Genomic DNA, 25,534 nt, shown 5'->3' with positions numbered 1-25,534 from the left:
ACATTGCATGGTTCAGTGGCCCCTGAAGTCTACTGAAATTTGGTGCTTCCTGTTATAAGATGCTTTTAAGTTGCCCCCAGTGTGCTGGGAACTACCAGTTCCACTGGGGAGGGATAGACTGCTCATGCACTGCATGTCTCCCCGCTGCAGATTCTGGCAGCTATCAAGGAAACATCTAGTATCAAAATTTCTTCTGGAATGCTGAGTTACACTCTGAAAACCAGCAGATTAAGATTCCCAGGTCTCTCTCTCTCTGTAAAGTGTTGGAGGTCAACAATCAACACTTTGTATTTGCAAGAAATTTGTGCAAAGACTCCAGACAAAAAGGGAAGGTCAGCTGTCTGACGGGTGAGCCTCTTGCCCACTGGATGTGTAAGGAAAACGTGGCTGAGAGATGGCACACCATCCAAAACATCTGTTAGATCTCACAGCAAAGAACTAGCAAAGCTTTAAGCAGCCTCTGTTGCTGCAGAAACCTTTCCCTGACAGCAATGCTGTTATTTATTTGTGTCACTGAGGCAGTGCCATTACTCTCTTGCTTAACAAGATCACTGATCTCAGACAGCGTCGGTGCACGTGTGACCAGCGCTCCAAAGAGCACATGAGTAGGTGGGAGGCTTGCCTTGACTACAGGCTCACATTTGCAGCATTGTTAACCTGAGCACTTTTGGAGCACAGACTTCTTTCCTCACCTTACATTCCCAGCCTGCAGCACGAGAAAGTGCACTCACTTCTGTCCATTTCTATCTTTGATGTTGGCTTCATTAAGCAGAGCACAAGGGGAGTATGGTGGCCCATAAACTCTTCATTTATCTTCATCCCCCTCAGTATGATGGAACAGTGCTGGGATGCAAAATCTTCACACTGAGGTGTTTTATGAAGAATTATTGTCTTTTCATCTGCAGTATGTTCATGGGGCTCTTAAAGTGTAAACCACATTCTGAAGCCTACACGAGTCTTTGCATAAGATGAGCAGTAAAGTTCTACAGTGATCACGGCGAGCCCCTAAGACCTGATGCTTTAAATGAAAGGAAAAACATGTGAGAGTCACAATTAAAGATGGAAATCTCTGGATGGTGTTCAAATCCTAGTCCTCAAAGACTACCCACCTTACTGGTGTATTGAGAGGACTTTAAAGACTGTGTGCTGCTCAAAGTCAGTGAAATGGAACACAAATTAGGTAGTGGATATACTGAGCCACCTCAGAAACCCAGCAGTTAATGCCTGCTGCTCTTTCCTACCAGTGCTTTGGTGGCTGCCTACAGTGCTCCACTCTACAATGACGTGACTAGCCAGAGGTTACACTTAGAGCGGAATGTGAACAATACAACTGCTGGGGCCATTAGCAGTGACACCCTTGTGAGTATCAACATGATGAGTCAGATCTACTGTCCTTCCTCCAGAGCACAGCAACTCAAGATTTGTGTAACCTGTTTCATCCCAAAGGAATTCAGAGCACTCTACAAAGTATTTGGGTAGCATCCAAAAGCAAAACGTGGCCAGCTTGGGTCTGGAGCACAGAAGTGCTTTAATGTGCTACACTGCTGAAAAATCCCCAGTTTAGGAGAGAAGGTGGAGGCTACTTGTTACTGCAGAGGGAAAGGGTGGTCGAAGAGCTGCTACTTGTGCTGGAATTCAACCAAGAAAACACAGCGCAGACTGGGATTTCTTCCAGTACCTTTATATATCTAAAAGCTGGCTGTAATTGAGGGAATCCCCTCTTGAACATGCAAATCACCTTTTGATCATGGAGATTACATGAAGAACTGAGAACTGTCTCAACAAAGAGAAGATCCACTGGATCAGTCATCTCTGCCCACAGACACAGCGACTGCCCAGGGGGGTGGTGGGCAGTGGACAGCAAAGAGAGGCAGAGGCCGCTCAGCGCTGGCTCCTAGAGGCACATGGAAAGATCCCCTGGAATGTGACAAGGCTGTGAGCCAGGTGGAGCTACCAGGAATGAACCAGGAACCTGGGCTACTCCAGTTACCTGGGGGGGAACATCACAGGGGACATCTCAGACTGGAGGCAGCAGCCCAGGACATCTCTCGCTGACCCCCTCCCCAGCCCTTCCCCTGCTCTCTCTTTCTCCATTCTCTCTCCCCCTCTCTCTCCCTTTCTCTGTTTGCTCCACTCTCTCTCTCTTTAATAAATAGTCTCACCTTGATATATGACCTTGTTTGTGTCTTAATTTCACTCATGGGAACATTCAAAAGAGCCACATCTCCTTCCCAGCTCCGGACCAAGACAATAATGCTGAGCTACACAACTCTGGCTGCTTCCTCAGGCCATGGGGAGAGAGGCATGACCAAGAGTAACTTCTTTGAACTACTCTAAATATAAAATGGAAGCAGAGAAATCCTCTGGAGATGCCTTTTTCGCCACAATCTCTGTGAAGATGGTCTAAGGTGACAAACTTAAATCTACCTGTCTAACTTTAGACACCCAAATTAGGAGAGATAACCTAATGACATCTAATTATCATAGCTGGTTAGGCACATCTTAAATATATATCATGCCCCCTAGGTCACTAGCTTATCACCCTTTCAGCTGCAGTGCTCTGCTGCCCATCACAGTCTGCAGTTTCTTTGTAGATCATCTCTGTAGGAATTACCTTGCTACATCCCTTGTGCATTAGGTATCCAAGTGGTCCCCTAGCAGGGTACCCAGAAATACTTCAGGATGGAATGAAATCTACAGTCCAAGCTCCCCCCATCTGAACAATCGTCAAATGAAAACTGGGCTCAGACATAGCTGATTTTGTACAATTATTGTGCTTAACTGGAAACACTGTCATTCCTGCTAAGAAATCAGAATGAATGATTTCTTGTTGGAGGAGTAATTTTCACTGAGGCATACTTTTGTTTAAGCAGCTAAGAGACTCTGCAGTTTGGCTTGTGACATGTGCTATGATGCAGTCCCTGTCAGTACACAGGTGTTTGGTGTCTGCAGGTTCAATGTGCCTCTTTTAAGAAAGCATGAACATTTGAGCAGGGCTTGCTGGAGATTTCTGCCACATTTAAATATCCTTACGTGTGGCTATAACTGAGAGTGGCCCTGCAGAGAGATCTTGCAAACTGCTGTGATAGGAAGAGGCCTGAGGTCAGCCTGCTTGGCTTGCTGCCAGTTCTCACAGATTCTTCCATGCTTCTACCAATCCATGTGACTTGTCTCCTAACTTTCAGCTCAGAGCATGAAGAAGAATCTGAAGCCAAGAGCAGCAGGTCACATCAGGACTGAATGTTTTCCAGTCCAGGAAAGGCATGGCCAGCTAAGGTTGTCTCCTGACTGTCAATGACTCTCCTCTAGAGCCTTCTATCATCCTGGCACCTAGGACATTAGCTGTGGGACACCTGGGATCTAACTGTCTTTATCTGAAAGGAAAGCTCAGATGTAGACTATCAGGATTTCAGACTGACAAGGTACATTGGAAGAGCATATCAAAAGAATCCAGCTTGGTTTCATCCATTCCCCAGTCCTCCCTGAACCTCTTTCCAAACAGAAAGGTCTTGGATTTTGACCTGATTCAGATCTGTTCCTGTTCTTGGGTACAATGCAGTGTGCATCTCTTGGGCTGTCTGGCAGTCCTTCACTGTCTGGTGAAACTGGAACTTTCCCCTTAGCACAAGTAATGCTTATCTTTGCAGGCTGTGGGAAATGGTGTTGGGACACTTCATTTCTGTACCTCTCTCCCAGAGGCAGTTTCGAAATAATGATGACATCCTGAATAGAAAGGGGGAAAGCCTCTAACAACAAAGGGTCAGCCAGAAAAATGTCTTACCAGCCACCCATCAGCACTGCAATATATTCACACTTCTCAGCACAAAATGAAACCTTTTGGAGCTACAAGCCCAGCTCTGCAGTCCTGGTTTGTTCCATGGCAGGTTAATGTCAGGTGCAAACTCTGATATCCTTTGCTGCAGGCTGTATGTGAGCAGGCTCCATTTTTTTCAGGTAAAATATTGAATCTAATTCCTCTCTCAAGCAGTTCCTCTCTTTCTTCTAACTGGTGACACTACAAGAGTAATTATTAGACACCATCACCGTATCTCCGGTTCGTTGTTGGCTGCCAGAGCACCATCTGAGGACCCTGTTCTTTACACCTCTGCAATTAATTGAGCCCTTTTCTAGAGCTGGAGACAGAATAATGAACTTTGCCAGTTCTTCCTCATAAGAAAGAAAAGAGAAAAACCCACTAGTCTTCCCTGGTAAAGCTTATCTTTCTGCCTCATTATCTGCATGTTTTGGGGGCCTGTGCCATGAGTAACAATGAGCTGAATTTCCCTCCCATACCTGGCAAACGCCTTCCTGTAAAACAGCCTCACTGGGAACTGCTTTACACAATGGTCCCATTGCTCATTTTAATCTGATCTTCAGATCTTGCCTAGCAAATTAAAACTGCCACCCTCTTGAAGGATGACTCTAGGGGCTAAACATGTACAATATTACAGGCCTGTTGTACAACGTTACCACCCCAAAATCTTTATTAAGAGCTGATTCTGTTGCCTGGGAAACAAAGGAGCATAGGATTCACATGGTGTTCATCACTGGAGTGCTGTTCTGGTACTGTTGCTATCAGCCTGGGTTGATAGAACCTAAGTTCCAGCTCCATGGAGTCTCTGGGCTGTGCTGACAGGAAGGATGCTGTTAGGGAAGTCAGTTTCCCCACGCAGAGGATGAGCTCTCTCGGATGAGCACGCAGTGTGCAACAAAGGAGCCTGAATCCCAGAAGAGGGAGGGATGATGACATTACTTTCAGCTTTTTCATAGAAGAGACTTTTCAACTGCCTGAACAATCTCATTATGCAACTTGGCTCTTCTGTCCTCATTGTATGTACCTCTGAATTCATCCAGCCTCATTATAAGCAATGAGATCAGTGAGGAAAAAATTCATGAGGCAGCATTTACCATTTGAGAAGCATCTGACCAAAACTGCACAAGTCAGAACTTCTAGGGTGGCCTGAGGACCTGTGCAGTGCTTTTGCTAACCAGTTTCAAAAGGGGATTTTTGTTCACCATGGGCAGGAAGTACAGAACATTCCTAATTGTATGAAAAAAATCCCAAAACCTTCTAGAAGATCTAGTTTCGTTATGGAAAGAACCACAGGCAGGAGGCTCCACTCCTTGTCTGAATTTAGCAATTCATAGCACAGCTTTCAGTCATTCATGATATAAGGAATCTGCTTTGATGCACTACAACTCCTACTTAAATAAAAAACAGGCATAGAAGAACCAAATTTTCTTGCCCTTGTCCTTGGGATATTCATACAAGACCAAGGGCAGGGTCCTGCAGCTGGGTCGAGGCAATCCCAGGCACAAATCCAGGCTGGGCAGGGACTGGCTGGAAAGCAGCCCTGAGGAGAGAGACTTGGGGGTGCTGGGGGAGGAGAGGCTCACCAGGAGCTCTCAGTGTGCACTTGCAGCCCAGAAAGCCAATCAGATCCTGGGCTGCAGCAAGAGAAGTGTGGCCAGCAGGGCAAGGGAGGGGATTCTCCCCCTCTGCTCAGCTCTGGGGAGACCCCACCTGCAGTACTGCCTCCAGTTCTGGAGCCCCTATTACAAGAGGGATCTGGAGGTGCTGGAAGGTGTCCAGAGCAGGGCCAGGAGGATCAGCAGAGGGCTGGAGCACCTCTCCTGTGAGGACAGACTGAAGGAGTTGGGGCTGTTCAGTCTGGAGAAGAGAAGACTCCGAGGTGACCTAATTGTGGCCTTCCAGGATCTGAAGGGGGCTACAAGAAGGCTGGGGAGGGACTGCTCAGGATATTAGGTAGTGATAGGACTGGGGGGAATGGAATGAAGCTGGAGGTGGGGAGATTCAGGCTGGAGGTGAGGAGGAAGTTCTTCCCCATGAGAGTGGTGAAGCCCTGGAATGGGTTGTCCAGGGAGGTGGTTGAGGCCCCATCCCTGGAGGTGTTCAAGCCCAGGCTGGCTGAGGCTCTGGCCAGCCTGATCTAGTGTGGGGTGTCCCTGCCCATGGCAGGGGGGTTGGAACTAGATGATCCTTGTGGTCCCTTCCAACCCTGACTGATTCTATGATGTGCCGGGTTCTGCACATTGGCCACAGCAACCCCATGCAGAGCTACAGGCTGGGGTCAGAGTGGCTGGAGAGCAGTCAGGCTGAGAGGGACCTGGGGGTGCTGGTCGACGGTAGACTGAACATGAGCCTGCAGTGTGCCCAGGCAGCTAAGAGGGCCAATGGCATCCTGGCCTGCATCAGGAACAGTGTGGCCAGCAGGAGCAGGGAGGTCATTCTGCCCCTGTACACTGCACTGGTTAGGCCGCACCTCGAGTACTGTGTCCAGTTCTGGGCCCCTCAGTTTAGGAAGGAGGTTGACTTGCTGGAACGAGTCCAGAGAAGAGCAACAAAGTTGGTGAGGGGTTTGGAACATAAGCCCTACGAGGAGAGGCTGAGGGAGCTGGGGTTGCTTATCCTGGAGAAGAGGAGACTCAGGGGTGACCTTATTACTCTCTACAACTACCTGAAGGGAGGTTGTAGACAGACAGATGTTGGTCTCTTCTCCCAGGCAAGCAGTACCAGAACAAGAGGACACAGTCTCAGGCTGCGCCAGGGGAGGTTCAGGCTGGATGTTAGAAAAAAGTTCTATACAGAGAGAGTGATTGCCCATTGGAATGGGCTGCCTGGGGAGGTGGTGGAGTCGCCATCACTGGAGGTTTTTAGGAGAAGACTTGACAGGGTGCTTGGTGCTGTGGGTTAGTTGCTTGGGCGGTGTTGGATTGGTGATGGGTTGGACGCGATGATCTTGAAGGTCTCTTCCAACCTGGTTTATTCTATGTATTCTATGTATATATAACTGCATACTAATACAGCAAGAACCAGGTTGGTTTGCTCATGCTGTGCCAAGGTGAATCCATACCGAAATACTGTTGCTTGATGCACCAGCAACCAAAGTGCATTTTCCACAGAGGAGTCCATCATCAGAACAAGTCATGCTTGGCAAATGGTTGGCATTTGGGGTTGGAAAACCACTCCAGGATGTTAAACAACACCAGAATCTGAATCTGGCCAGCCTCCCAAGGCCATTCTCACCGTTAGACTGATCCTTGGCAGGCTCTTGGTCAGACCCAGCAGTACTTCTACACAGAGAGAGTGATTGCCCACTGGAATGGGCTGCCTGAGGAGGTGGTGGAGTCACCATCACTGGAGGTGTTCAGGAGGAGACTTGATGGGGTGCTTGGTGCCATGGGTTAGTTGATTAGGTGGTGTTGGATGATAGGTTGGACTCGATGATCTCGAAGGTCTCTTCCAACCTGGTCTGGTCTATTCTATTCTATTCTATTCTATTCTATTCTATTCTATTCTATTCTATTCTATTCTATTCTATTCTATTCTATTCTACTTTGCTACACAATTCCTGGACACAATTTAGAGGCAAATCTGGTCAGGCACCTCCTCAAGAGGCCAGCTGAGGCATTCAGAGAGAGAAAGGCAAGTTGTTTCCACGAGGTCTTTGCAAACTGAGTTTTCACAAGCAAGAGAGGGAGAAAACTAGGCTCTTGTCCCATCTGATACCAAGGCTGGCTCAAGGCACCAAACAAGGTGTGCTTTCATCTACATGAGAAATAGAGACAGAACCAGCAATCTTAAATAAGCAGACACTGGTGCCAAGCTCAGAGGGGACTTAGAGGGGAAAAATTACCTTTGTTCATCTCATGGAAAAGAGCTGCAAGGCTCAGTTCTGCTATTGCAGATCCAGTTCCTTCCCACCTCTGAGTCTGCTGACAGCCCAAGTGGCAGCTGTGCTGTTGGGCTCTTTGCAACAGGCAGGCTACACAAAGGCACAACTGCTTCCTGAAGGCTGGGGCTTTCCTACTGTCATTCATGCATGGGAAATCTTAATGCAGGACTGCACTGTTTGCATATTTTCATGTGTTTCTGGCCAAGGAGAAGAAACCCAAACAGGTAAAGAGACAACAAGAAGACAAGTTTACTACTTGGAGGCATGGGGCCAGGCAAGTCACCATTGTTTACAAGGAGAGCTTGCAACACTTGTGTGCTTACAGGCTGCAGACAGATGTTACCCTTAACACTGGAAGAAGCCTTTGACTTTTAAGACTTCCACATAGCTAAGTGGAAGGCAAGTTTTCCCTTTAAAAAATGACAATGAAAACAAAATTCTGGTCATTAAAAATAAAAGTTAACCTTCTGGTTCTGAGTCCACTGAAACCCTCCCTTCAAAATCTCACTCAGTACCATGATGTGACTTAACAGCAGTATCTATATCACTCACTAAATAGTTTTAGTAGTGTTAAAAGGAGAGATGAAGAGGTCAGTTAGAAAACATGATCATACCTTGCTTTGTTTTGAAATGGAAATGTGGTGAGTAAGTTTCATTGAGTGCCCAGTTAAACACAGCACAGTGAAAAGCTGGACCCAAGGATCCACGTCAGAGGCTGTGACTGCTCCAGCAGATGTAGCAGTCGTGATGGTTGTCATGACTGAGACAAAAATGATGTTCCTCTTATGCTAGAGAGTGTGCTTTGAGCCAACAGAATGGAGCTTTGCCAAAACCTGTGGCTTTTTGTATTGTAGCCAGTGCACAATCTGGAATTCTGGGTCCTGGGTTTAGAAAGCCATGCCAGAGAGCCAGGTCATGGACCTTTCCAGTAGTTAGCTTTGAAAGAGAGTCTGAGCATTGGTGCATATTGTTACTGCAGATGCTGGGCTGAAGCCCTCCAGAGCCCAGAGCATGTGTCCAGCACAACACATCTCCCATGACATTTTGATTTCTACCTGAATTTGGTCCTAAAGGCAAGCTCCAGAAATTCTGTGGGTTAGGATAGGATAGGATAGGATAGGATAGGATAGGATAGGATAGGATAGGATAGGATAGGATAGGATAGGATAGGATAGGATAGGATAGGATAGGATAGGATAGGATAGGATAGGACAGGACTCTCATTATCATCCTTGGACACTTTAGGTGCAGCCTACAAAAATGCACCAGTTCAAGAGTAAGGCTGACTTGTCCTTTGCCATGGTAACAGAGGAGAGGGAAAACTGAAGCAGTGTACTTCTGCATACAAAACATATTACTCATTGTGAGAACACAGCAATTTGTCAGGCTGCTTCATTCAGTCATAGGCTAGGCTCAATGGGCCAAATTTTGTACACAGTTGCCTCCCAAGAGGAGCAAAACACATAGCCTTGAGCCCTTCTTGAAGAGCTCAGTCATTTTATGTGTTTTAGGTGAAAGAGCAATGAATGGTAATCTAGACAGCAGGCAAACACAGGCATTCCTCCAGCTGTTTCAGAAAAGGGCTTTTCTTTCTAAAATTGCCCAGGAGTTGACTTTATTTCAAAACACTGTAAGTGCTAACTCTGAAGCCTCTGACACACTGCTCATTTCATTACTAGATGGCTATTATGAGACCAGGAGCCCTTTCTGCTGACTCTAGGGGTCTCCAACTGGAGAAATTTGACATCTGTTTGATATTAGTATTGCATTAGAAAAGTAAATCTCCACTCCCCTGGCTTTCTTGTGGGCTCTGACACATTCCACTTCAATGACAAAGGTCCCTCGAGCAAGCAGTGATTTGACAGGGTGGGAGGCGCTCCTGCAGTGAAACTGACAAATGGCTTCCATGAAAAGCTGAAGTACCCTCAGGAAGCAGACAGACTTTCTGCATGAATGTCAAGCTGAAGGAACCCTCAAACTGCAACACATCTGTGTCAACCCCCAGAAATCTTCACCAAATAACGGAATTTGGCTGTGGCACCATGGTCTTGCACAAGAAACCACAGCAGGCTGAGGATCACAGCAGTTTGTACTCACAGGTTTCCTCACACGTGGAAGCAGGCTACAATAAAGCAGCATGTTCTTGACCTTCTGAACAATTTCTGCTTCCTTTCTTAACAGAAGTGAGAGCTCCTACTGGCTTGCATCCAGTCATTCCAGTGGAAATCTGAGAGTAAATGAAGCTCTTTCATGCAGGTTTGCTAAGCCCAGGCTGATAGCAGGACTATTCACCAGCCCAGAGCTCACGGAGGAGCACACTCCAACAACGCCTTAAAGCATGCTGGTGGTCAAGATGACATGATATGGTAATAGCTCCTTTCACTCAAGGATCTCCAAATACTTTACAGATGTGAACAGAGAAGTGCAAAGTGGAATTTCCCAGCCCCACTTAGTAAAAATACCTTTTTAGGGCTATGTTGAACAATTCAGCATGGCTAAGAGAAATACAAAAGCTGGGGCAGGGGCCTCAGGAACTTGATTCCCACTCCTTGGATGAAAACATTAGACATGACATCACCTCCTCACAAGATAAGAGTTCATTGTTTCATGGCTGAATGTCTTCTCCCTTCAATACAGAGATTAGCTCATGTAAACTAAACACAAGAAAAAAGCAGCCAACCCTTCCTCTGCAGCATCAAGCACAGAAGAGGCAAACTGTCTCTCCGGCGCCGTCACTGACCTGGCAGGACCGGTGGGGTGCTATGAGCTTTGCATTCAACACCACAAGCATAAATCTCAGAGACAAATTTGTGGTGGCTGAAACCATCATCTGGGTTCTCATTCTATTGTTCCCATTCTATCATCAACACCAACACTGCAATATCCCTGTGGTGTCCTGGCCAGAAGGAAGCAGGACTGTTTCCTTGAGGTATTAGGGACTACAATCAAACAATCAAACCCCTGCAAATCAGCTCTGACAGCTCTTAAATCTTTCCTCCTTGTAGAGCTTCTTGTGATTCCTAGCTGTTTCTTACCCACTTTCTAGCTTCCACAAAATTCCCTCCCCCCAAGAAAACTCACAAGTTTCTAACATACTACTACACTGTCACTGACTTCCACCTCAGTCAGGCTTTCCTAGCAAACACAAAGGACAAACCAGAGCCCAAACAAAAAATCATCTCCTCTGCACTCATCCTTGGGTATTTTTGATCCATCAGGCAAGGCAGTGGTATTGTGTTCATACCCACAGACACAGGAGCTATAGCACTAGCAAGTCCTCACACAGTAAGGAGGCAGCTGGGTGGGTTGATGTGCTTGCTGGTCATGGCACAGGACACGCTGCCGAACAGCAAAGGAGACACTCCTGTATTAGCAGCATTGCTGCACAGTCACCACATCAACAGTTCCTGAAACTCTCCATGACACACTGATTTCTCTCAAAACTTGGTTCATCAGCTGTGACTGAATGACATGCTGGATCTTCATCATGTCAGTCTCTATTTGCTAGCCATCTGGGCAGACAGACCATCTGTGAAGACTTGCTTCTCGGTGCTGTCCTTAGACACTGGATGTGACAGCTCCTCCCTCGAGGGTACAGGATGAACTGTGAGCTGATGACAAACGTACCAGCCACTCCTTTCCATTTATGGAGGAACACACACATGCATGCAGCCAGCTGGAGACACAGGAAGAGGGAAGATCTAACATAGCCCCTTCAGCGGTGAACAAAAGATGGGCAGCAGCCTATAAATCACGTGCAGGCTGCAGCTCTCTGCTACTCTATCAGTATCATCTGCTGCTTTAGCAAAGACAGACAAACCCAACGCAGGAGCTTGGGGCTTTCATATTCTTCTTTTGTCCCTTTAACAGCTGTTCTAACTTTCATTCTCATGGTAACCTCTCCAGACAGTCATGGAGATATTAATATACTTTCTTCTGTTTTTTATTTCCAGAAAGAGGAACTCAATGCAGCACAAAGCTGCACCTAACAGAGCTGAGGTTGTCACTCTGCTCCTCTGCTGCATCACAGCCCTCCTGACTCACCCCCCGTGTAAGAATGTAAATATGCACTTGGTCTGTCTCACCATTAAAAACACAATGCTTACAATCCTGGCCTTCTCACTCTGCAGACTTAAATGCCAGCAAGGAAGCTCCTACTCTTAACAAAGCAGCAGCCAGGCAGTCTGCAGAGTCACACAGACATCACCGTGTGGAGTAACACGCCCTTTCCAGTCAGATGATCCCCTTCAGATGCTGAAAGACAGGAACTTCCTTTACAAAATACAAACAACCCAAAGTTTAGATTCTGCCCCTGCTGAATGAGGCTCAGAAATGTGTGATGGAGGCCAGATACAGCCCACAGGGCATACATTTGACACCTCTGGCCTACATGGACAGGAAATGCTTGTAAATAATCAGTCCCATTTCAGTTCTCTGAAGACAAATATTTTTGACACAGAAAAGAGTAATTTGCAGCCCACCCAGGAGACTTGCATTTCAATGCCCTTTCTTTGCTTGGATGATCAATTACACTAATATTTATTTCAGGAGTTGCAGTTTGCTCTGCAGTGGAAGCAGCCCAGAGGAGCCATGCTCACATCCCACTTACTTGTTGGTAACTGCCTGCATAAACTCATCAATCAGCTCGTCGTACTGTTTCCCACGAACCCTCTTGTGTTTCAGTCCAATATAGAGTGGATCACTCAGGAGAGCCTAGGACACAAAGCAATTCTGTTGACAGCTTCTCTTCCATGGATGGACAGAGATTTATGTCCCAGCCTACCCAAAAAGTTTGTCTGTTGTGGTTGTATTAATTGTACTTACTATGCAGCTCTTCCCGAGACGAGTGTTTCCGTAAGGATCTATGGACTATCTTTTCATGTAGATGGAGTCAGAGGGATGTCATGCTTCTTGACTGCCACAGGACATGGAGTTCCATATCCCCAGAGTCATAGACTCACAGAATGGTCCAGGCCAGAAGGGACCTCCAAAGGTCATCCAGTCTGACCTCCCTGCAGCCAGCAGGGACATCCCCAGTTAGATCAGGTTGCCCAGGGCCCCGTTGGGCTTCACCTTGAATATCTCAACCACCTCCCTGGGCAACCTGTTCCAGTGTTCCACGACCCTCTCAGTAAAAAACTTGTTCCTAACATCCAACCTAAATCTGCTCTTCTTCATCCTAAAGCCATTATCCCTTATCCTGTCACTGCAGGCCTTTGTAAACAGACTCTTCCCCATCCTTCTTGCAGGTCCCCTTCAGGTACTGAAACAGCTCTACCAAGACTTCCTGAGACAGTGCCTCCTGCCTACTGGATAGAACTTGTCTTGTATGGGGAGTGTTTACTGTTTGTTCAGCAGTAAGATTACCAGGAAAGCTCTTGACCATAAACAGCACTTTGAGCAATGAAGATCACCTGAAGTACCTTGCCAGGTGTCATTTAGGCCTTTAAGTGACAGCCCTGAGTTGACCAGATTCCAAGAGGTTCCCAAGCCCTGCACCTACCTAGCACTCCCCTCAGTTATGTGTAGGTGTCAAGGCAGGTATTTTCATACAACAGGTTAGTTTCTTTGCTGCCTCCTGTTAGGAAAATAGAACCAGTCCCAGGTTGGTTCCATCAGTTAGGATCCCTAAGCTACCCCCAAAGGCCTGTGTCAGCATGGAAATAGGACGTGTCTGGGGGAAAATCACAGGACAAACAGTGGCAGGAGACAGGTGGGCCAGCACCTCCCTGAGTCACTGCAAAGCAGCTCTACTTCCCTTCCAGTTTCAGGAACTGAATCATTCACATGAGAAGGGGATGAGCCTTCTCCAGCCTATTGCCCTGCTGCCACATGGGCCCTGCATCTTGCTGGGTATGCCACAGCCACATCTGTTTATATAGCCACAGCTCTTTTCCTGTAGAAAGATGAAAGAGGTTTTCCTCTGAGTTTGACACATTAACTCTTCAGGGCCATGAAGCACAGAGCAAGCCCATTTGCAGGACTTGCCTGGTTGCTCCTATAGCACCATGTGCTCTGAGGCTGGGTCATGGAGCATGAAGCTCTCTCACAGGCAAGCTGAGAGATTATAAGCTCAGACAAGACTAATTTGTTGAAAGAGTACACAGAGCATTCTGAGCTGTCAGAAAGGCTGGGCACCAATGCTAAGAAGGTAACTCAGCTGGTACATTTACTCCACTTGCCTGAGGCCTCTCCGTTAGCGACACTCACTCTAGGCTCACCATAGACTGGCAGCCTGGGATGAACAGGATCAGTGCCTAAAAGAGGTGTCTTATTTCTGTACTGACAAATAAGTTTACTCAAGTGGCAGAATGCTCCTAGGACAGGCTTAGGTGTCCTGGTTTGACTTAGAACAGAAGAAGTTCTGTTTGGTGACTACGTTTCAGGTCTGTCTCTTCTAAATAACTGCCCATGATGAAGCTCACGGCTTGTTTCACACAGCGTCTGCTGCTAGTAGTGATAATGCTCCATGCTTAGAGGTAGCACCAAGGACTGGTGTGCAGACCTTGTGTACTGGTTTGGGAGGAGTGGACAGGACAAGTCACCCTAAACTGACCAGTGAGGTACTCCATTCCATGGATGTTGTATTTGGTATAAGCTGAGCACTCACAAGGGTCAAGTCTCTTCTTCAGTGGCTGGCATGCAAGGAGGACTCTTTTCATTCTGCCTTTGATCCTGACCCCTGAGTTCCTGAATCCAGCTTCTATCTGCTACTGAGTCTGTGACTTCCCCAGTGCCTGCCACAGCATCAGTGGTGATGGTGACTCATTGCCATCAAGAGGCTTAGGCTTGATCTTGGTTTTGTATATATTTTAATAGATTTCATTTTATTGTTACTATTTTCATTAGTTTTAGCTCCCAATTCCTAACTTTTTCTCCCTATTCTCTTTCTCTTCCCTTTGAGAAGGGAGAGGGGTTAATAGAGAGCATCTGTCACTTATTTAGTGGTCAGCCCAGCCCTAACCCTTGACATCAGGGTTCAGTTGAGCTGGGTTTATGCAGATAAGAAAGCCATTCAAACCAATTCTTTATACTGTGAGGAAATACATTGTTCATATTGCTGGAAAAGGGCAACTGCTGTATCTTAATCCCAGATGTGGAAATTGCCTCCACAGAGAAGTTCTTGGACACATAAGCTAGTTACTTGAACTTGGGCAGAAGCAAAGTGGCCAAGTGACTCTGTTGAGTCCCTTTCTCTGACACCATCTGACCCTTGGAGATGCCTAAAGATCATTGGTACTACTTTGGACTTTAATGTCCCCTGGATGCTGAGATAAGAATGATCATGCATGGTCAGAAGCTTCTCATGGCAAGGGAAGTGCTTACATCCAGGTCCCTCTGGAGGGGAGCTTCAGCTGGAGGGCTTAGAGCATGCACACACTCAGTGGCAGGCAGACCAGCATGGAAGAGTAGGAAGAGATGAAGGTGAAGGAAGAGATGAAAGACTCAAAGTACAATGCTCTATTGATTGGAAATTCCAAGAAGTGACAGACTGAGTCTTATGTCCTGCCTTAGCCTCAGAGGGTCCAAACCCAACAGCTCCCACTTTTCAGGGAAGACCACAGATCAGGCAGAGTACATCCTATATTCCATCAGTCCATGAGAGACCTCTGTACTAAAGGCATAGAATAATCCTGGGACCAGAGACACAAGAGGTAATTGGGAATATCATCCCAGGTGTCGTCTGTGGCCACTGATTTTGCTTTCATTCTTCTCAAGTGTTCCACGTGTGAAACACTTGGAGCTGGAACAGAAATGGAACATAAAAGTCTAGCTTTCCAGTGAGCACAGGGATGTCTGCAAATGTCAGGACTATTTTGTCTTCAGACACAAACTCGGAGCCCTTATGCCCCAGGTCTGTTTCTTCTCTCAAGAAACACGTGCTTGGTGTGCTTGGGGTCAAGTGAGGCACAAGTACACTCTCCAGAAATGCACAAGGCCAGGCCATCACAAACAGCTATAGGATGTTCATTTTACAAAGGACTTCCTCGCAGATGTCCATTCTGGCACTGCTAGAATGTTGCACTTCAGCCTTTCTGTGCCAGAGTCATAAGGCAAAAATCTGCAAACAGATGGAGCCCTCTTGTCTGGTTATCATGTGCAGTAAAGTGTGCAATTGGCAATACACTGAAATTAATCACTCCCAAACCACCCACCAGGGATTCTCCTTCTTCTGGAATAAAGTCATGTCTCTGCAGACTATCTGCCTGCTCTCTCCTAATTACCAGAGGAAGAATAAATCTGGGATTTCCTGTACAAAATCTTTCAGCTCACCTTGCTACGCCAAAGGGTGGAGCTGAACCTTCGGCTCCAACTGGCAACACTTTGAGACTTCTCACCAGGGGACCCTGCAGCTATTCAGTGTTTATTTCAGTTACCCCCTAAGAGCAACAGTTTCTTGAGCATCAAATAGGAATGAAACTTGCCCACATCCCTGCAGTGCTGTCTAGCCATCGTCTCATCTTGGATGTCCCTGGCTTTGCATCCACTCTTAGGGAACTGTCTCAGATAAGCATTTAGCTCAATCCCTTCTGCCCTCTGACAGACTTATAGGAAAACATAAGTCTTACCTCATTGTCTGTGCCAACATCCAGCAGGACAGGGAGACATTGTTGTGGGTGAACTCCACCACAAGCTGTGTACAAGGCAAGCTTCCCCACCGGGATACCCATGCCATAACTTCCCAGATCTCCTAAGCCGAGAATCCTCTCTCCGTCTGTCACCACGATAGCCTAGGAGGATCAGGAGAGACTGTTACATGACGTTGCCAAAGCCCTAGAATCAAAACCAGCTCCACTGTCTTCACACCAGTGTAATTTTGCAGTTGCATTGTGCAGTGGATATTTGCTCCTTCTACATGAGGCCATGGTAACCAGCTGTTGGTGACAGAGATGTCAGCATTTGGGGGTAGAGACAGTATGGTTGATGGGCAGATGCTCACAGCGTGAGAGACCAGCAGCTCCACTTGCCAACACTTCAGTGCACTTGCAGCAGAGCCCAAGCAGCACAGTGTTCTGTGCATCTTTTTCTGGGAATAAAGCTTTGTAAAGAGGTGAATGAATTGCCCCTGTGGGAGCAACAAGCTCATGTCTTCATACTGCTGCAGAGTAGCCAACATGAAGGAAACAAAACAAAACCCACTATAACTGGGTGCCTTTGCCTCTGACTGCCCTCTGACTGCCAAGGCAGGTAGACAGAAGCCATCACCAAGGGGAACAGCCTGGCCTGTGGCATGGCTCACACACTATGTGTTTAATATCAGACCTTCTACTCCACCCACTTGGGAGTTAAGCAATTGCAGTTTAACTCTGTGCAGCTGGCCTTTTGCATTCCAGCAATACTGTCATGTGCTACCCTCACTGGAATCTCTGCTCCATAATTTTAGGTTTTTTCCCCATTTCTTGTGACAAGAAAGAAAATAAAAGCCTGCTTACTCTTGTCCAAACTGCAAGCCTGAAGCTGAGCTCTTCAACCCACGGAGTATATCACTGAGCCCTTAGAAGGCAAACGACCAAGCAGGTCTGACTAAACCTCTCCGTTCTGAGCTTACTCTGTTTGCTGGCTTGGTCCCCAAGGTCAGGCACTTTTTGGGGCAGTTGTCAGGCAGTTGGGGCAGGAGTATAGTGGACTCTAGTCCCACCGTGGGAAAAAAGCTGTAAATACAACACTCAACTGCAACTTTTAGCACTGTCCCAGCACTTCAGAGAGCAGTGGGCTCACATCAGACGGTTCATCAGACTGTGGGGGACAGAAGTGCACAGTCTAGATTGGATTTCAAAGGAGAAGACTGCAGAGAAGTTCTCTATTGGCTGATCTGCAAAGTTAAGGTCAAACTTAGGACACAAGACATGCACATGGATGTGCTTTAGTGAGAAATAAGACAGGGAGATTAGAAGCTAACTCAATAGAGGTGCTTCCTTGAGGAGGGGAATCGGTTTATTCCTGTGACAAAGAAGGATTTAGTTGTCTGGGAAGGGAATAAACCTCTTGCAGCATTTTCCTATTTCAGGAAGAATCCTACTGATTTGTTTCAGTGTATTTTCTTATTCAACATAAACTATTTACAGATCCCAAGATTATTTTCTCCCTCAAACTAAACCATTGCTTGTAAGGGCACAGCAGAATTCCATTACACTGCATTGCTCAGGAATAAGCCTGAGGAGAAACTACAGATACAGAGGATGCATTATCTGCTTTGCCTTTTACAACTACTTGGCCCTCTAGCCAAAAAACCTCTCTAGTGGTTTGAGGCATGGCACATTCCAGGAGTGTAATGCACATGGCAGTGACAAGCAGCATGTAATAGGGATTGGTTTTGAGTGGTTCTCCTACAGGTAGGATATTTGTGGTTGTGCTGTTGCCTTAATTTTTTTGTCACTAGGAGTTAAAATTCCTAAATGATCCTTCAGGTAAAGATCCATTGAAAGGACTGCACTGCACATCTGTCCTTCAGCTACAGGCTGGACAATCTCCACTGTAGGAAATTCAGCCATGGCTGTGACCCACTTATCCACCTCTGGGTTTGAACATTTTCCTGTTTGTTTTTCCTTCTGAGTCAATGTGCAGTGTCAGTGATGGGAAAGTCTCTTTTTGGGTGGGCTCCATCTGTTTCTGGGTGTGAGCTCACTTCTTTACCACACCCAGAGGATGCAATAGGGACTGGAAGGCAGTACTGGGAATAGGGAAAGCAGCAAGCACATGCACTGCTGCAGGTTCATCCTGAAACTGATGCCATCTATATGAAAGGGAGTTAAAATCCCAACTATGCAGAGAGTGGTTGAAGTTTGAAATTAAGTTCTAATGAAGCAAGAATTTGTCTGGAGCACAGATCCCCTTTCATCCAAACAAGTAAGGGTTTTCAGGGAAGCCAGAGAGAAAACTTCTTCAGCTTAAATGTGTTGAACTCCATAGGTACCAAAGCTACCCAAGGTAACACTGAAAAATACAGGAGAAGAGAAAATCCAGCACAGGAGATACCCATTACTGTCTGCACCAGAGAGCAGGAAGTGGACTCACATTTGTTTGTAGCTCTTTGGATGTAAAAAGCAATGGGGCAAAGGAAAAGCAGGAAGTTTCAGTGGGTACCTGATGTACAAGCACGTGACAATTATGTTTTAATTGCTCACACTCATGTGATCAGAAGGCAACAAACAGTCCATTGATCTCTGGCTGAGCAGGCCAGATCCTTCACACTGAACCACTGCTTTAACAGCTAGGATCCTGTTTTTCACTCCCAGCTGTGCTACACATTTTCTCGATGACTCCAGGCAAGTCTGTGGCTAAAAGACAGCTGTGCAGCTCAAGCTGACCTCCTCTAACTGGTTTCTAACACACCTTTGTTAGCTGATGGTGAGAGACAGAAACATCCAGAGTGCAACTCCTGCCTCCAGCAGCTGTTTTGGGAAGGGATGAAAAGGCCACTTCTCTTTGAAGATGCTCATCTCCCTCTTCACTGATCACTTCAGAAGTACTCACAAGCTGAGATTGGGCACCAAGTCTTCAGGCAGCTGAGACTGACTGAGATGATTCTGGACACGGGCTGTATGTAACTGGTTCAGTTTTGCAGCTCCTAAGTATGAGACAGCACAGAGGCAAGTGCCTGCTGCTGGCATTCCCACTTCTCTGCACTGACTGCATGAGGTCAGCCTTCCTAGGATGAACTGAAACTGGGCCCCGAGTGCACCAGCAGCAAATGCTACGTGGAAGGGTGAGCCTGCACAGCCTTGCACAGCAGAAATCCTGACAGGGATTCAAGGTGCTGAGGGCACTCCTCAGGGTGCACAACCTATGGAAGGAGGGAGGGAGGACAGGAATGTAGGAGGGCCAGCCCAGGAGCTTGCAGGGCAGCAGACTTGTCTAGGGATGGGAGAGATGCCTTCTACATTACTTTCACTGAAAGATGGTTTGAACCCTTAACTGTCATTGCCCAGAATGACAGCCTACCAGGACACAGCCTGTATGATTGCTGTCATTCCTCCTGCTCTGATTTGGCCTTCACACAGACAGGAGCACAAGATTAAGGAAGCAGAGAGGAAATCAGCAAGGGGAGGCACCCATGAGGGCCAGCAACATCTGTTCAGTGTTTCTTCATGGCAGAATTCATTAGCAGCCCTGAAAGTGGGGCACAGTCACACGCTCATGTAAGTATGCTCACAAGCAGCTTCTTCTCACTCATTCTTCTCCCAGCACTCTGATTCTTTCAGAGCAGCCCAGCTCTGAAAGGGGGGGCATATTAGAGCTTGGCTGAAGCTCTGCTAAGCTTAGCAGAGAGCCCTTCCAGCCCCTCCAGACAGAGCATCCAGGCCTACAACACAGATCTCCCATTTCCATAGGAAATGCTGTCGCCACAAAGCATTAGAAGCCACAAAGCATAAAGTGGGGCAGCATCTCCAGGTATTTTTTCACTGTCTTTAATGGGACTCACTCTTGTTGGTGTTCACTGTGACCCAAGACTTCAAACAACGAGGTCCCTCCAGGGACTTAAGTGCAGCCCGGGTGCCTCCTTACTTATCTCAAAACCTCAAGTGTTCCAGGGTCTACCAGTTCAGGCATGGAGAAGTCTGAGTACAAACACAGAGGGAACCCTATGGTACAAACCAGTGATGCTGATGAAATGAGATGCCTTTGCAGTCTGGCAGACAGGGAAAGCAGATAGTCTGAATCTCTTCCACGGACCGCTGCCCTCCCTGTGGGCTCTTTTGGGTGCCAGAGGGGGCTGCTTCAACAACAGTCTCTAACCTTTTTGTGCCAGTTTCCCCATCTGCAAAAACATCTTCATTTGCCATAATGAGCTCTGCTCACAGTCCTAACTCAGAAGCAAATGGAAATACTGGATTCTTTGGACAGAACAAGGACAAACTCTCTAGCTTACAGCTGTTCTCCATGGTCCCAGAGACAAGGCTCTAGCAAGATGATTGCTTTGTCTGGAAACATGGCAAATTCCCTTTTTCATTTAGAAATGGAAAATGCTTGCAAGATTTTCTCAGCTGCCAAACCTTTGTTCCTGGAAGAAAGAGCTAACTGACAGAGGACCAAGCTCTGTCAATAGGCAGGGAAATGCCAGGCACATGCTCTTTCAGCCTGATAGGAGGAGGTGACTGGCAACACCTGTCTTAAATGTTGACTTTATTTCATGCCAGGGACTCACCCAGCCCCGAGCCTTAGTGGAAAACACTCTACAAGATCACTTTTTGGGTGGAGCATCAGTAATATTTTCAGCTGCTGGATATCAAACATCATCTGCTGAGCTGCCAGTGTTCTGGATGCTGCATGACTCACTGCATTTGGGAAGAAGTTCTACAACCAAGTCAGTTTCAGAGATATCTTAAAGAGCTTTGGGACATCTAACAAGTTTCAGGCTAGACACAGAATTCTCCAACACACAGATTTCTTTCTCCTTTGCTAGGGCCTCTACTCAGTCCATATTCCTTATAATTCACCCTCTTTTATTGCCCAAGGTCCTGCCACCTTTGAAAGAGATGTTCTTGATGCCATACACAGATGACAGTCTCTGATGTCCAGCCACTAGGCAGGAAGCTCTCTGAGGAAGGCAGCATTTCTTTCTTATCCTTTGAAACAGACAGCTCTGTAAATAATGCCAAGCAGGTCCATTCACATCCCATCTTCCATCCCACTCTCTGTAATTTCCCAGTCCACATACATGCCACATACCTTAATATTTTCTTCAGGCCAAGAGTTTAGCATTGTTGCAATATGGCCTTTGTCATGGATGCTGATAAACAACCCCCTAAGAACAGGAAAAAAACAAAAAAAAGAGGAAAAAAGAAGCCTTGTCATAAAATCAGTAACTCCAAGATGAAGGAGAACAGGTGAAACTTGAAACTGCAGGGGAGTGAGCTACTGTGCACAAAGCCAGGCTGTTCACTGTCATGGAAAGGAGACCTCAGGGGACTGCTAATAACAAGTTTAGTTCTCATTTCAAAACCCCAAGGCTCAAGACCTTTAATTCAGGCAACTTCAACTGATGTTGCACATTTCACCCTTGTAAAACAACTTTGCTTCAGGGAGCAAACTCTGCTTTAGTGCAGAAAGGCCTCCTAGTTAAAATGATTCTGGTAAATGCAGGGGTGAGTGTGTGATGTTTTTACCTTACACCTTGTTACACCTTCTCTCCTGGGAAGCTTCCTGCTGGCAGTTCACTGAAAGCATGATCCTTCTTGCCCAGGTACCAATGCCAGTAGTGTCTATGGCCATTGCAGAGAGAGACATTTCAGGTCCCATCTCAAGTCAACAGAGCTCCAACTGGATGCAATTAGATCAGTATTTGCCATGGCATTTGCTGTGACCAAGCCAAACCTGCCCTTGCAATACTGTTTTTCTGACCCAGTCACCACACGAAAAATACCAAAAAGTATGAGAAGTGCAACAGAAAATTAAATGTGTGGATGAAAACTCAGTTTGAAGTATTTGCATGGACAGCAGCATTACCTGATTGTACTAAGGCTGACTGCTTCTCGACACAAAGGTCTTCAAGTTTTAAATGACAATGCCTTCTTCTTCATAAAGTCAGGAAGACAGAATTCTTGACGTATGTTTTAGACCTGTGGCCTACACTTCTCCTCTTTGCTGTTAGCAATAAAAGCAGTATCCTTAGCAGAGACTCTTCCAATACCCAGCATAATGTTACTCCCAGGAACTGATCTCTGCTTAGATATTCTGGGGGTTTTTGAAGCTCCTTCCAGGGAGTTCCAGCCTCAAAGAAACAACCTCCTTCCTATCTGTCTCAGGGGAAATTGTTTATGGTGCTCACAATGCTCTCTCTAATTGCAGACACCAAGGGCTCTAATGCAAGGACTCCTCTTGGCAGGTGGAGCCCCCCATTTTCCTGCTCACTAAAACTGGAGTTGAGCCAGTGATTAGCATCAGCTGGAATAACAGAGCAATGCATTTTTGGTGGTCACATCTCTCTCCTATTGCTCAGCCCAGGTAAGTTGGGATCTGATCATGGTTTGGGGTTCTGATGTGAAACACTGGGTAGAGAAAGCTTTAAAACAACCTCTATTGTAAGCCCACTTGAGTGCTGAATAACAAACCACAATTGAGGCACTCCCTACAGCAAGGACTTTTCTCACATGACTCTGCTAGCGGGGCAGGTCTATTCCCACACTTAACTGTGGGAGCCCTAAGGAAGAAGCCCTGACTTCAGCACTGATCAAGTTGCAATCACACAGAAAGATCAGAAATGCAGAAAAAAACCCAAACCCAAGCCAACACCAAAAAAGTTTCACTTATTCAGCATAATTCCTTAAAACTCTGCCCAGTAACCAACCTGGTGTATTCTATGTATTCAACAGCCTACACGTGGCCTGTCAGAGGCAGGACTCACAAGATGTTGAGCTTCATAAAAAGGGGGCACCCCACTGCTGCCAGCTGTGTTTAGAGAACACTTGTTAACCATGGATTAACAGCACAAATTAGTAGCATCATTGCAGACAGATACCACATGCTTTAAAAAGGAATGCTACAGTTTTAATGTAACTGCTTTAATTTTCCATCCATAATAAAGACACCTATGGCTGAAGTGTCTAGTTTCTGTCTCATACAATCAGAATGCAGAATAAACCAGGTTGGAAAAGACCTTTGAGATCATTGAGTCCAACCTACCACCCAACACCATCTAATCAACTAAACCATGGCACCAACTGCCTCATCCAGTCTCTTCCTAAACACCTCCAGGGATGGTGACTCCACCACCTCCCTGGGCAGCACATTCCCATGGCCAATCTCTCTTGCTGGGTAGAATTTCTTCCTAACATTCAGCCTAAACCTCCCCTGGGACAGCTTGAGACTGAAGTCAGTTTCATGCAGGACCATGAAGACTGCAGCACTTCAGAGGCATGCTTGCATATGGCATTGTCATAAACAGGTGTAGGAGAATCACAGTGCACCTTGTAAGTGCTTTCTAACCTGAGAGTGTTGAAAGGAGTCCACCAGCTATTTATTTATCCTTTGAAAGACATCCAGGGCTCACAGAAGATGCTGAAACCAGGCTACCTACACACCACCAGCCCTGTGGCTTGATGAACTGCTAGTTGTTTCATACCCAGTGGAAAGGGCAGATACCCACTGCCTCTGAAGAGCTTCTGACTCTGACTGTTGTCTTGGGAGGGCAGTGGGTTGGTTTACAGCAGTAGAATGAGTTCAGCCTGGGTCTTCCAAAATCTGATGGCTCTCCCCATGTTACCTGGGAGAAGGGCTCTCACACCTATCATCACCACAGCCTTGTTTGGCTGAAGAAGAACTGGCTTGGCTTAGCTAGCTAGGTAGGTGACTGAGAATCAAGCATGCAGAGGCAGCTCTCTCAGCATTTGTGTTCCCTTCCTTAATACCATGTTTGGTTGCTGTTAGTCAGTGTGTACTGGCTTCTGTGGAGAATTTGCTGAAAACAAAGTGGCTATGACACACATTCACTGTCCTTTCCAAACACATCCTTAGTCGTAGCTGCTTGTCTCCACTGTCACCCCATGGAGGAATTCAGATGAATCACAGGATCACAGAATGGTCTGGGTTGGAAGGGACCTCTGAAAGTCATCCAGTCCAACCCCCCTGCAGTCAGCAGGGGCATCCTCAGCTAGATCAGGCTGCCCAGAGTCCTGTCAAGCCTAACTTTGAATATCTCCAGGGATGGGGCCTCAACCACTTCCTTGGGCAACCAGTTCCACCCTCACAGCAAAGGACCTGTTCCTAACAGCCAATATAAATCTGCTCTTTTCTAGTCTGAAGCCACTGCCCCTCGTCCTATCACCTCAGGCCTCTGTAAACAGTCTCAACAGTTTACAAGAGCTGCTCTGGACTTTACTCCAGGCAAAATCCATGGCAAGTCACCTCTCTTACTGAACAAAACACCTCAGGAAGAGGGCAAGCCTTGAACCCAAGAGCCAAGCACCTGGTTTCAGTAAAACACAAGTTTCCAGTGCCTTTAGGCATCCAGCTGGGCAATGCTCCTGAACGTGCTCCAGGCTCTGTGCACTCCATCAGGTGTTCAAACATTCAGAAAGGCATCCTGGTAGTGGTGAGCTAGAAGCCCACTTTTGGGCCAAGTATGAAACAACTAACTCTGACAGGCAGTGCATCAAATTCACTGTGTTTATAAGAGTATGCAAAGGGAAGCAGACACACACCAGACTTCAGATTCAGGGTAAGCCAGATTCAGCTTCCCAGATAAAACTGTGATTTCTTCTGGTCACCAGGAGAGTCAGGCTCTGCCCTCTGATGACAAAAGTTACCCACAGAGGTAGGATGGCTAGCCTGTTGAAGTAAGAGGTCCACAGAGGGTTAATCTTCCCTAAAATCCTTCCTGCAAGGCAGGCAGAAGGAACAGACAAGCTCATCACTCTGAACTCAGGAAAAGGTTTGCTGCTGACTGAACAGGGAAGAGCAGCAGCCAGGTTTCTCTCCAGGGCACACAGCTTGTAAGAGAGTTAATAGGAGCAAAAGCTTATTGTGTGCCTTTGAGGACAACAAGGCAGAGCTCTGAATACTGAAAAGGACAGGCTGGTCTGTGTGGACCAGTAGTAAATAAGAAACATCCAAGCATCAATAAAAGCAATTAACTTGATTTTCCTGGGGAAAAGATGCAGCCTAAGCATTCTGAAGAGGGAATGCAACACAACAGATGCTGCTTTATCAGCATGCCCTCTGCAGCTCTCTTGGGCTTGTGTTTGATACATTACTTCAGAGAAACAAACAGACAATGAGGCAGTTCTACCTTTATGACCTTTACGAATCCCTAAGCCAGGGACATTTTAGTCTTCATTCTGCTTTTGTTCTGGCTGAGTTCATGGATGTGCTCCAGGAATCAGAAAGCTGGCTGACAG

General features: G+C 46.7%; 1 protein-coding gene across 1 annotated transcript in view; it reads right to left on the bottom strand.

The window, feature by feature from the left end:
- Nucleotides 1-25,534, bottom strand: part of ME3 (malic enzyme 3) — a 130,326-nt gene that overhangs the window by 19,923 nt on the left and 84,869 nt on the right. Inside the window, exons 4-6 of the mRNA XM_054164774.1 lie at nt 21,369-21,444; nt 16,268-16,429; nt 12,307-12,410 (exon numbers count right to left, since the gene is read on the bottom strand). Coding sequence (XP_054020749.1) covers nt 12,307-12,410; nt 16,268-16,429; nt 21,369-21,444 — 342 coding nt within the window. The remainder of the gene's footprint in view (nt 1-12,306; nt 12,411-16,267; nt 16,430-21,368; nt 21,445-25,534) is intronic.

Source organism: Dryobates pubescens, chromosome 10 (assembly GCF_014839835.1).
Source record: "Dryobates pubescens isolate bDryPub1 chromosome 10, bDryPub1.pri, whole genome shotgun sequence".
Lineage (NCBI taxonomy): Eukaryota > Metazoa > Chordata > Aves > Piciformes > Picidae > Dryobates > Dryobates pubescens.
Note: the sequence above shows the minus strand (reverse complement) of the source record. Positions and strands in the feature narration are given on the sequence as shown.